Consider the following 13179-nt stretch of genomic DNA (forward strand, 5'->3'; position numbering starts at 1 on the left):
TAACGGGGGTGTTTGCCAACAGCGTGCTGATGGACTTTTTTTAAGATCAAGATTTTAAATTCAAATGTACATTTGAAGAATTGTTAGCCCTGCTGAATTATTAGCGCGATGGTTTGTTTTGTAGATAATTAAACAAAAATGTTGCTTAAGAGGCTAATAATATTGACCTTATTTTATTTTTTTTTAAATGAAAAATTGCTTTTATTCTAACCAAAATAATATGAATAACAATTTCTTGAGAAGAAAAAATATTATAGAAAATATTGTGATAATGTATTTTCTCTTTTAAACATCATTTGGGAAATATTCGAAAAAGAAAAGAAAAAATTCACAGGAGGGCAAATGATTTTGAGTTCAGCTTTATATAATTATATAATAAAAGGGAAAGTGTGAAGGTTTGACATACACAATGTTTTTTCAATGTTTCAATCATCTTAAAATTAATACATTAATTATAAAAAAATCAACAAAATATTCTTTAAAAAAAACTTTTGACAGGCGTAAAGCATGTGATTTATAGGACTTATATTTTATGTTTATTTTACATATATAGTCAGATATTATTCTATAAAGTTTGTATATTTTCAGTGTTTAAATCATTTTAAAATAATAATAATTATTATTATTATTTATAAAAGAATCATAAATTGGCGAGTCAATTTCATGTCACTTCCAAGATGTATTTCATGTAAATAACTTGTATTGCAGTCTATAATTATGCAAATGAATTATAACAAAAATAAACCTTTATTCATTATATTGCACTTTACACTTAATAACGGGTATAAAAATGTCTGTTACAGCAAATACAAAACATAACACAAGATAAACGTTGTGTGTGCCGTGCTTATTGAGTTCTGAGAGGAGAAACAATGTTGACATTTTCAGACCACCCTCAAAATGTCAGGGATTTTTTTTTTTTGGTGATCGATCTTATCTGCCACATAAAAATCAAAGAAAAGAGGACGTAGAATGACAACGTCAGCCATGGACTTGTGCAAGCATAAATTTTTTTTTAACAATTGTAATAGATATAAATAAATAAAAATCATTAGTCAAGACACAACAAGCTTAAAAATTAAAACATATTAAGGCCCTTTAGAAATCAAGATTTTACAGGCAAACTTCGTGATGATCCTTCAACTAAAATAAATATTTCATCATATATGAGAATCTTTGAGTGTCTTAGAACTGCACATTGCCTTGAAACACTTAAAAAAAAGATTCCACTTTTTTTCTTTCCTGAGACTCATCCAACCTAAGACCTGAAAGCCTGTGCACTCTTCAAACAAACTTCAGCATAGATAAACACACTGTACGAACTGATATTTCAAAGCTGGCACAAACCGCCAAGTTCTTACGCATCAGTTTTGTCATCCATACTACTAGTCAGATGGCCAGATCTTCCTTTGTTGCCCTCAATGAAATCCCCTGCCAGGCTTAGAGTTTTAAAACTGAACACTCATGAGGCAGCAGGTAGAACAAAGCGCACAGCAGCAGAACAGTACGGAAGAAGAACGGAAATGGGAAGTCTCCTGTGATTCCTCATAGCATCTCTTCTTTGGAAATGTGGCACTCTTTTCCTTGCTCCTGAGATGGGAAGAATATGAAATCGTCCTCTCCGCTTCTTTCTTCTTCAGAGAGATGAACGGGGGGGGACTGAGGGTAGGACATGTTACTGCTGTTTAGAGATTCACCCTGTTCGTGTGCTTTTTGCTCGCCTGCAAAATGATTGAGCAAGCTAACAAAAACTGTCTGGGGGCCATAGATGTGAAGAGGACCTATATGAGAAAGAAAGAACATTTCATTTTACACTTACATTGGTAAGTTTTTTTTTTCTCATTAACATGTTCTGGGTCAAATGTGTGTTTTTGTTTATATATATATGTATATATATATATATATATATATATATATATATATATATATATATATATATATATATATATATATATATATAATATACGGTAATACTATATATATATATATATATCTATACACTGTAAAAAAAAAAAAACGTAATTTTGAAGTTGTTTTTCCGGCAGCTAGGGTGCCGAAAAAAAACGTAAAATAACAGCTGTTAAATTACAGAAATGTACCGTAGAATAACGGACATTACAGAAATTTCCTTAAATGTAATTTTCTGGTAAATTTCTGTAATTTAACAGCCATTATTTTAAGTTTTTTAATAAAACGAAAAAAATATTTATACGTTTTTTATAAAAACGTAAAATTATGGATTTTTATACAGTATATATATATATATATATATATATATATATATATATATATATATATATATTCTCAAATCTGATTGGCTAATAGCCATGCAGTATTCTGCAATATCAGAACTCGTACAGCCTCCTCACCCTTTTGTATTACTCTGCCCACATAGAGTGACAGCAGATCAATATATTTGACAAATATTGCAGCTGTTGGACAATATAATGCCCTTTTTAGGCTTTTTAGGCATGAATGTAGTTGTTTAGATTGCAACTTTGCAGTTTATTTACAAGGATAGTTCCTATTTTAACAATTTATAATTTCGAAGATACAGCACGTCGGCATCCATCAGTCTGTACTGAGCAGAGAAAAGACGGTTGACGTTGTCCATCCACAAGATGGCGATAGAGACCACATAATAAGCCCTTAGAGGAGAAAAACTAGACATAATTTCTAACTCCAGCTGATCAAATCGTTATTAAACAGTTAAGTGACTTTCTAAGTCAATCTCTCTCTTATATATGTTGTAGTGCTGTATTTATATCATAGTAATTGTGTGAGATGGACTCACATATCAGAAATGTATGTATTTTGTGTTGGCTACTCTTTGTATACTTTTTGGTTGACCATCTGTTGTTCTTCTGTTGAGTCTCCTGTTTTTGTTACTACCGACTAGTTCAGTAAAAAGGAAGAAAGAAGAAATGCCAGTATGTGTTTAGCGTTTCGCAAACACAACGGCAATCTGGTAGTGTTTGCTTTGCTTTGGCTTTTTCGGGTTTATTTATTGTGATATCCCAATTTCAACAGAGAAATACTGGAAAATGTCTCCAGACTGATTAAATTTCATGCCGTTCAGCCTTATAATCTTAAAATGTCAGCAAAATCACCTGTTTTGTCATTACTTTTGACATTATGTTAGAGAATCATTCAAACACTAGATCTAAAATGACATTGGTGAATTAGTAACAGTTTCTGCTGTTCTGACATCAGCTGCATGTGAATGAATGGCGGAAGAAAGTAGTTCCTAATACAATAGGGTGTTTAGACTCTCTGTGTTTCATTTTCTATTTTAAAAACTCGATTATGCCGTAGAACTGTTGTATAAAAGTAATATCACATTCTTAGCACTGCGATATGGCTGTATATCAGCACTGGTGGGACACTAAGGCACTCCCACCAGTGCTGATATACAGCCACATCGCACTGCTACTCGTGTTAAGAAGTACTTAAAATTAGACTTTTTAACTTACGCACAAAAAAAGTCTAAAAATAAATATACATGTCTGGAAACATGCCACCCTTGTTTGTCATTTATTTATTTAATTTTTTGTTTTTAAATTAGGAAGAAAAGTCACCAGTAAAACTTACTCTAACAACTACAAATCATAAATCAAATGTTTTCATATACTTTAGGTGTGTGAATTATAAATCAGGGTATTTAATCATTACTACCTTGACCTGGTGTGGTCATGAGGTTCTGCAAGGTATATTATTTCCAGCTTTATTTATTTGTGTGGCATGTTTTTTCACATTGCTTTGACTACATGACTAAATAGTTTTACATCAAAAATATAATATTTTCCAAATATAACACACATAATAATAAGCAGATTTGTTAATAAATGATTTTATGTACCCATTTCAGGCTAGAAAGATGGGCATTTTTAAAGCTTTTTTTTTTTAAATCAGATGAATAGATTTGAAAAAAGAGCATTGTGTCTTTAATCCGTTTAATAGGAAAAGAAAATTACAAAAAGCAACTCTTTATAATACCTAAATTACCAGCTGGAGGAACAGCTTGCTCTTGGCTGACTGGCTGATGAAAAGGATCTGTGTTGTGATTGGTCGGTGAGCAGACATCTGACAACATTTCATGGGTATGAGGCTGCTCATCTGGTTGGCTGGGAGGTGTGACCTCACTGTCCACCTGAAGAAGGACTGTAAGTCAAATATTTCAAACATAAAGGTTAGAAACAAAGAATCATAACCTCTTACTTACATCTCCTCCCAATGAGCACTGCCTGACAACTGAGGAAGAGAAGAAACATTGAGAGGTAAGATAATAGTACCTCCGAAAAGAAATGTGTTTGTAATTATGTGTGGCTTTTACTCACTGTGTTTTAAGCATTCCTTCTCTTTCTTACTGCAGAACCGGAGGAACAGCGTGAGGATGATGATGGATAGCATTGAGGAAATGAGTCCAAATAAAGTCCATACCAAGTAATCTTTGTAACCTGTAAAATAATTACAAGGAAATGAGTTAAGGAAATGAAATATTCCTAATGAAATATGCTGAAATCTTAGATTCTAAAACCTAAAGATAGATAAAACTAGTGTCCATGGTTATATACAGTTGAAATCAGAATTATTAAACCCCCTTTGAAATGTTTTTCTTTTTAAATATTTCCCAAATGATGTTTAGCAGAGCAAGGAAATTTGCACAGTATGTCTAATATTTTTTTCTTCTGGACAAAGTCTTAATTGTTTTATTTCGGCCAGAAAAAAACAGGGGGGCTAATAATTCAGAGGGTTTAATATTTCTGACTTCAACTGTTTTCATAAAAAAGAATGCAAGATAAATCTAACCCCAATGCTTCAGGAGTCTTAAAACTCAGCAACAATTTTATTATTTTTTTACTTCCGGATTTATCAGTGTGTCATCAGGTTTTTAATTAAATGTCTGTGGTTAACACAAGCACAACAAAAGTAAACAGGTTTTTTTTTTAGCTTTAATGTGTTGTGAAAAAGGCAAGGCTGTTTACAAGTTGCTAAACAGGACATGTTAATGTCAAAGGATATAAAATTATGTCCATATTAAAAACTTTACTGAAAAAATCATTTAAAAATTAAAAACCTGAAGATAAAAGTGTCTGCTGCACACTTAATTATATATTTTTAAACAATACATAAAATGTTATATTGTGTCAGGAAAAATAATTAATGCATTAAATATTTCAAGCTTTTAATATATCAACATAAAATCTATCTATCTATCTATCTATCTATCTATCTATCTATCTATCTATCTATCTATCTATCTATCTATCTATCTATCTATCTATCTATCTATCTATCTATCTATCTCTATCTATCTCTATCTATCTATCTATCTATCTATCTATCTGTCACACTCACAAAGAATGTAGTGCATTGTAACTTAATTAAGCAATGAGTATTTCTAAAATAAAAACTGAAAGAACTTTCAGAAGCTTGTAGTGGTAAAGCAATGTGACTTTGGTGTAGTCAGCTAACTTTTCAACCCAACTTCTGCTTTTTACTTCTGTATTTCACTTTCATAACCTTCTCTAAAGTTCATTCAGGAACATGTTCTTGGTGTAAGACAGATATTACTTTCCACAGTAATCCAAAACTCAATGGAAAATTCTATTGGCTTTTTTTATTGATGGAACCAGAGTGGTGTTAACATCATGCCTGCTGCACTCGATTAGTATTCAACATAACCTCCTGCTCCCCCTAGTGGCAGACCCTTTATTCCACTAACGACTGCTGCTGGGTTGTCTTAACCCAATTTCAGAAAGAATATGGACAAACCCAGTCTTCAGAGAATTTAATAAAAAACGGAATAAAAATAATAACAATAAATATAATTTTCTTCACATTTTACCCATAAATTGTGTTTTTAAGAAAAAAAATAAGTGTATCTTTCTTACATGGGGAAGAATTCGAAATGCTAATGAAAATAATAGTGCCCACACCTACTGTAATGTGAGAAAACAGCTATGCTCACCAATTGGACTGTCAGTTTTCCCTTTGGGAGAAGTGATGGAGGAAGGGACCTCGGAAGCGACATCAGCAGAGATGTAGGACTGAGGTGATGGGGTGGGGTCTGGGGTAGGGTCTGGGGTTGTGCCTGGGGTGATGATGAGAACACAGCTTTCACACTGGCCTGTGTACTGATCGTATGAGGCACATGTATAACCCTGTTGACAGCGACACACTACATCTGATGTGGTCGTGCACTCCTTGACCTCCTCCATTTTGAATTCTGATACACACAGATACACACACACGCACACACACACGCGCACAAGCACACACACACACATACACACACACACACACACACACAATTTCAAAATTAAGTAATTTTTTGTCAGACTTCCTTTTTCTATTCTCACTTCATCTTGTTAAAGGATAATTACGTGAAATGAGCTTATTACCATTTGTGCATCTCTGGAAGCAGCGGGTGCAACTGTCTTCATTCTCTCTATTATTGAAGAAACCAGGGTCGCATTGAAGACATTTGCAATCATCTTTGAAAAAACCTGAAAAAGGACAGGTAGTCAGAAACACGGAGTGAAAAAAAAAGCTAAAGTTCACCTTATTTAAAACTCACAAAAAAAGACCACTTTAGTTTTTAAATACACATTAGTTAATTGAGATTAATCAGGTGCCAGTGTTTCCTAATTAAATGGTGTTTTTAAAAGTCAGCATAAGTTTCTTTTAATTCATATCATTGAACAATAGCTACTAGTAACCTGCTACTAGTCTACAATTTGCATCAATACATTACAGTCAGTGGAGTTTGACTGTTTCTCTGAGCTAGGCTAAATTGTTTGTCTAATACAGGGGTGCTCAACCCTAGTTCTGGAGATCTACTTTCCTCAGGGCCGTAGCCAGTCTATTGAAAGGGGTAGTTCTTCTTTCTTAAAAAGTGGAGCTTTTTGCAGTTATTCTCTTCAATTTCTATTAAATTACGAGGTTCAAATTCTTAATTTTAGTGACATTTTAAGCACTAACCTTTGCTGCATTAGCTTGTCGGATTGTGATCATAACCACACTTTTTGATGCAACAAAAATATTTCCTACAATTTTGTAAAAGTGCTTACCAAAGAATTTTGTCACAAAGTGTTTATTTAGAAATGTGTGTTTAAACTGCATGTTATTACAGTTTTATAAATAATGTTATGAGATTAGAATTAAAAAATTTTGTAAATTTTTTTTATTAAAAACCACCTAGAAACATTAAAAACTGTATGTATGTAAATAACAAAATGGCCAGCTCATTTTCTCAGTCAGAATTTGTACATTTGAATTAAAAACTAAATGTGTCTTAAAGCCTTCTTCTATCTGTTATTTTTACAATTTATGTTGGCATACTGTCAAAAATGGGACCTAATGAGTTTGAACTCTGTAGGGGGGTAGATCTCCAGGAGCAGGGTTGAGCACCCTTGGTCTAATACAAGCACAGATGCATTACACATTTTGGTATGGTGGCCGAGAGAGCCTAAAAGCTAGTCAAACGTGTTTAAAACTGTACATAATGTTGTTTAAAACAAGTTAAAGTTGCCATGAAATGGTAGTTAGGATTGTCCTTTTTTCATATCATATGTACATCCAATTTAAAGGTCCTGAAATGAGAAAAATAGAAGATGGGTGTTGCTAACATAATGAAGGAAGATTGACGACTAGACAAAAACAGAAACGAGACGTGCACTGATAGCTGAAAAAAACAACTGATAGGGCCGGGACGTTTATGGTATTTGATAAAAGATTATGAGAACAAAATTATTTTTGCAAAAGTTTAATTAATAATGTTATAAGATCAGAACTTTAAATAAAAAAATGTGAATAAAGAAGTATGAAGAAATACTTATTTTTTTAAATACAAATTTATTATCATGCATCATTAACAAAAACAATTAAGAAACTGTTAAAACTTATTAAAACTATCTAAAAACATATTAAAACCTGTAGAATGTGGGTAAATAACAAACTAGCCAGCTCATTTCCTCAGTCAGAATTTGTACATTTAAATAATTAAAAATTAAATGTGTCTTAAAGCCTTTATCAATCGGTTATTTTCACAATTTATGATGGCATACTGTCAAAAATGAGACAAATAAGCTCATATAGGGGCCAAATTCTGCACTTTGTCAGTGGGGCTGGGTCTGTTGAACCACTCGAACCCCTCTTGCTACAGGTCTGTTCCTGCAGATTTCAGTTGCAACCAATATTAAACACACCTGATTAGGTCTTAATTAACTAGTTCATGTGTGTTTGATCAGGGTTGTAGTTGAACTCTGAAGGAAGGTAGATCTCCAGGAGATCTAAGCAGCCCTGGTCTAATATAAGCACAGATGCAATACACACTTTGTTATGGTGGCCAAAAGAGCTCAAAAGCACTTATTTTCAGTAAACGTGTTTAAAACGGTATATAATGTTTAAAACAAAGTTGTTCTGAAATGAAAGTTAAGATCCTTTTTAAAAGTTAAGTTAAGGTTAAGGTTGTCCTTTTTAATATCACATGTACATCCAATTTAAAGGTCCTAAAATGAGAAAAATAGAAGATGGGCGTTGCTAACAAAATTAAGAAAGATTTATGGACAAAAGCAGAAACCAGACGTGCACTGATAGCTGAAAAAAAAGTCACTTTGATGGGGCCGGGAAGTTTATGGTATTTGATAAAAGATTATGAGAGCAAAATTATTTTTACAAAATAATGAAATGCACAGATACATCATTTATAACAAGTACTACTATATGAATAGGGCTGCCAACTCTCATGCATTCGGCGTGAGAGTCAGCAATTGACAGTATTCTCACGCTCTCACACCACATATCCATTTTCTCATGCAGAAAAATCATCCCCTTAAAATATTTTTTATTAGATTTTTTTATAAGTTAATAGATGCACATTTCAATTTCATTCTAATAAAAATAATTTTCATTCATTCATTTTCCTTCTTTTTCAGAGCAAAATATTATACAATATATGCAGTTTTTCTGAAATGATCTTAGCATATCACTTGAGTTTCCATTTATTGTTTTCCAGTTACATTTAGAATATATTTTTATTTATTTATAATAATAATAATAATAATAATAATAATAATAATAATAATAATAATATTAATAATAATAATATAAAATAATAATAATAGGGTGATGCGGAGGCGCTATGGGTAGCACTGTCGCCTCACATCAAGAAGGTCAGTTGGCATTTCTGTGTGGAGTTTGCATATTCTCCCCATGTTTGCGTTTCCTCTGGATGCTCCGGTTTCCCCCACAAGTCCAAAGTGGTATAGGTGAATTGGGTAAGCTAAATAGTCTGTAGTATATGTATGTGAATGTGTATGGGTGTTTCCCAGTGATGGGTTGCAGCTGGAAGGGTATCCGCTGCGTAAAACATATGCTGTATAAGTTGGCGGTTCATTCCGTGGTGGCGACCCCAAAATTAATAAAGGGACTAAGCCGAAAAGAAAATGAATGAATGAATAATTGTATCATTATCATCATCATAATAATAATACTCTTATTTATATTAATATTTTATAAAATGTATTTATCAAAGTAATATGTTCGTCGGTGCAACAGCCTAGTGATTAGCGCGCTGACATATGGTGCTGTAGCACTTCAGGGTGTCTCGAGTTCGAATCCCAGCTCAAGGACATTTCCCATCCATACCCCCTTTCTCTCTCCCACTTAACTTCCGGTCTATGACACTGTCCTATAAACTTAATAAATGCAAAAATGCCCCCCAAAAATGGCCAAAATAATAATTTGTTTATACTATTTCTATATTTATAAATAAATGGGGGGAGTAGGGGGGGATGCATAAACTCTCACTCCAAGCTAAAACCAAAAGTTGGCGGCCCTGTATAAATATCTAAACAAGAAGTGCAAACTTCATAGTGACTTTAAGAAAATGCATGCAAAGAGAAAAACACTTACAAATGTAGAAATATTTTAACCAATTTGAGAACAAATGGGCTTGAAAAATCTCACAAAACATGCAAATACAGAAACGCATTGCACGTTACGAAAACTTGAGCATATAGAAAAACGAAGAATTAATGTCCTGCAAAACATCCCAGCAGTGTTAAACAGCAAAAAAACAGTCCAATGCACTCAAACAATGTGGAAAAAATATAAAAAAAGATTTAAAAAAAATTTTTTTCCACATTTTTCGAGTGTCTTGAACTGATTTTTGCTGTTTGTTCTGATGAATCCCTTGCCCACAGAGCACCAACACATTATTTAAACTACTCCTGAGCACTTTTTGCTTGATTTTGGATTTTTACCCCAGCAGTGTTGTTGGGGATCTGAGAGGTGTAATGTTTGTTTATTTTAACATCCTGGTCGTATGATTCTTTGTTTGTACTTTTTTAGCTAATTAAAATAAATGATTAATAGTACAATACCCCCCCCCCAAAAAAAAACCTCACTTCTCTGATCTCCGATAACACTGCTGAGTCTAAACACGAAGCAGTTGAGTTTGTCACTCTTGGGGACCCCCTACACATTTCCGTTGTGGTCAGCACTTTTTGCATGTGTTGTGAGAATTTGCGAGCGTGTGTTGTAAAATTGATTGAGTTGTTTTGTTAAAAAAAAAAGTTTTAATAATTATTTGTATGTGTTTTTTTTTTTTACTTGCAGTGTGTTTGAGTGTAAATGAGTGATCTCTGAGGTTGTATATTCTTTAGGCAAATCCGTCTGTTTTCATTAATTCAAATACTTATATATATATTTAGATAAATAGATAAATGTTAGAATTTGTGCATAAAAACTATATTATTCATGACGCTGAATTGAAATTTCCACCAAATCAGAGCCACGATGAGCAAAGTGCATCATGAGATCTTGAGACCTTTAGCTCCACCAACTCCTATGAGTCCCCTGCACTTTCAAAATACCTATACATTTGCATATAAATACATAATGAACATACACTCAAAAAATAAATACATAATACACTTTAAATAAATCATTTGTATAGATACAATTTTAAATGAATAATATTATATTTCACCATATTTTTCAATATTAATAGCCACAAATAAATTTTGTGGGATTGCTATAAAATTGTAAATAAATTGTACAAATAAGAAAATAAAAAATATACATATAATAATACATTATATATGTATATATATATATATATATATATATATATATATATATATATATATATATATATATATATATATATATATATATATATATATATATAATACATTCTATTTATATATAACAAGCGTAACTGAAAAAGTGGGCAGACACTAAATTAAGCACATCTCTCGATTTCAAAATCTCACAGCTTCAACTTTGAACTACAACATTCTGTTCCATTCCACACATTGCATTCAGCTGATTGGAAAAAACACATCTTGTGTGAACGACTGCCACTATTTTTAACATGCATATGCAATTGTAGTGCAGATATTTCTAGTTAACTACAATATCTAGTTGCTTAGCAGTCGACCAATGGATATGTTTTGCACATTGACAGGAAGTGTATATTCAAAATTAAGGTGGACAGGTGTAAAAATGTTTGCTTGCATATTTGTATTACTTGTCTTTTTAAAATAGACACTGCCACCTTATTAGTTTCATCACAAAGTGAATGATAAGTTTGTAAGGTGCACACAAAAGGTTTGCAAAATATAATTAAATTAAATATAATTGCTGAAATATAATTTTATCTTTCATTTGTCTTAATTTAACTTGCATGCACACTTTTTCTGACAAATCCACAACGCAACAACACAGTGTATATAACTAAATTTGTATTTGACTGTGCACAGAATTCAGCTTAAAGGGCACATGCTGAATCTCTAAAAGGCGGATGTGGGTGCTCGGCAGACAGACACACTCACATATATGTGCACACACACACACTTCTGTGCACAGTCTTACTTGCTGACTGAGGTCTCTCAAGAGGAGAGACGAGAAATAGCATCAAAAACAGGACGTTACACAGAAGCTCAAACCGGCAGTAGCATTCTAATGAAGGAAGTGGTTTACTCTTCTGTGTCAGAGCAAATCATTTCCCATCATGAGAGAAAACGAAGAGAGGGAGAAAGAAAAAAAAGAGCAAACGATAAAGAAAAACTCAACAAATAACCATCAATTTCTTAGCCAATTTCCTGACCAGACCACATACGTAATACTGGGAAGTGTTATGACAGAAAAGTACACTCACGCACACTGCACAAACATGGACATAATTCGAAGAATGTGACATCACATATGATTCTATTAAAAAAGTAGGCTACCAGCTCAACATGCTTTCTCACCTGCTGGACAACTATCGCTGCAATTGTTTGACGCTTCTCTGGGGCTTCTCATCTTACCGTTCTGCTAAAAACAAATGGCAACACATAAGAAAATCATAAAATAAAGCCTCTAATATGGACACAATTCATTTTTTTTAAAGTGATTAATTTGAAAAGAGAGAGAGAGAGATTTTTACAACACAACGTCATGTTAAAGGAAGCTAACACATAATTCCATAAAACATTTATGTTATCGGAGCATACAAATTTACCATAGGGAAGCCATTTATCAGATGACCTGTCAGCATCACCAAGGCTACAGATAACACAGTTGTACGCATCTGTAAATAATACAATCATAAATTCATTCGAACAACATCACATAGGCCTATTCTACAAAATAATCTAACTTTTAAATAAGGATAAGTGTTTTTAGAATGGTTCACACCATTAAGTTTTTTTTTTTCAAATAAATGTTGCATTTTGCAACAGAATTGTTTGACAGAAAAAGATAGATGGATAAGTATATTTGTGTCTCTCAAACAAGAACAAAAGAAACAAAAACAAAAGAAACAAAACAACTGCAATCTAAGTAATAAAATCGTCTGTACCTTAACAGTAGTTAAAATCCAAAATGTTCCGCTTTCAAACTTAATTTCAGTGTCTTCTGCCAGGCTGTGTTCTTTACTGCTCATCTCATATCATTGTTTCCTCACCTGCTCTGTCTTCCTGTCATTCTCCTCCCTCTCTTTCTTATACTGCCCTTCACCTGCTTTTGGAGAGAGAGAGAGAGACTATAGCTTTAGATTCTGTGCAGCTGTTACGGTTTCATTGATGTTTCATTATTACTGGTTTGATTAAGTTTAAGAAGACGCAAACTGTGAGTCTGATTGGAGCAGTTTTGAAATGGCTCATAAAAATATACATAGATGAACTC

General features: G+C 32.8%; 1 protein-coding gene across 4 annotated transcripts; it reads right to left on the minus strand.

Annotated features, from left to right (window-relative positions):
• Positions 1-751: 751 nt before the first annotated feature.
• si:dkey-260g12.1 (uncharacterized) lies at positions 752-12966 on the minus strand. Of its 4 annotated transcripts, none has more exons than XM_056475537.1 (9): positions 12854-12966; positions 12515-12583; positions 12264-12324; positions 6405-6509; positions 5972-6229; positions 4338-4457; positions 4223-4251; positions 3997-4150; positions 752-1781 (listed from the first exon to the last, which is right to left on the minus strand). In XM_056475537.1, exons 1-9 carry the CDS (start codon positions 12935-12937, stop codon positions 1546-1548), a joined length of 1116 nt encoding a protein of 371 aa, XP_056331512.1. In that variant the 5' UTR covers positions 12938-12966; the 3' UTR covers positions 752-1545. The 4 variants fall into 4 exon arrangements, with proteins under 4 accessions (XP_056331512.1, XP_056331514.1, XP_056331511.1 ...); XM_056475539.1 differs by having other exon boundaries at positions 5972-6094; positions 12264-12327; XM_056475536.1 differs by having other exon boundaries at positions 12264-12327.
• Between the last annotated feature and the right edge of the window lie 213 nt (positions 12967-13179).

This window comes from Danio aesculapii, chromosome 16, assembly GCF_903798145.1.
Source record: "Danio aesculapii chromosome 16, fDanAes4.1, whole genome shotgun sequence".
Classification (NCBI taxonomy): domain Eukaryota; kingdom Metazoa; phylum Chordata; class Actinopteri; order Cypriniformes; family Danionidae; genus Danio; species Danio aesculapii.

Excerpts from the sequence above, each read along its gene's own strand:
- si:dkey-260g12.1 (XM_056475536.1), bottom strand. The coding sequence starts at position 12,937 with ATGAGCAGTAAAGAACACAGCCTGGCAGAAGACACTGAAATTAAGTTT. Across the intron at positions 6,230-6,404 it reads CTTCCAGAGATGCACAAATG|AATTCAAAATGGAGGAGGTC; the intron begins GTAATAAGCTCA and ends TGTGTGTATCAG. Across the intron at positions 4,458-5,971 it reads GAAAACTGACAGTCCAATTG|GTTACAAAGATTACTTGGTA; the intron begins GTGAGCATAGCT and ends ATTATTTTACAG.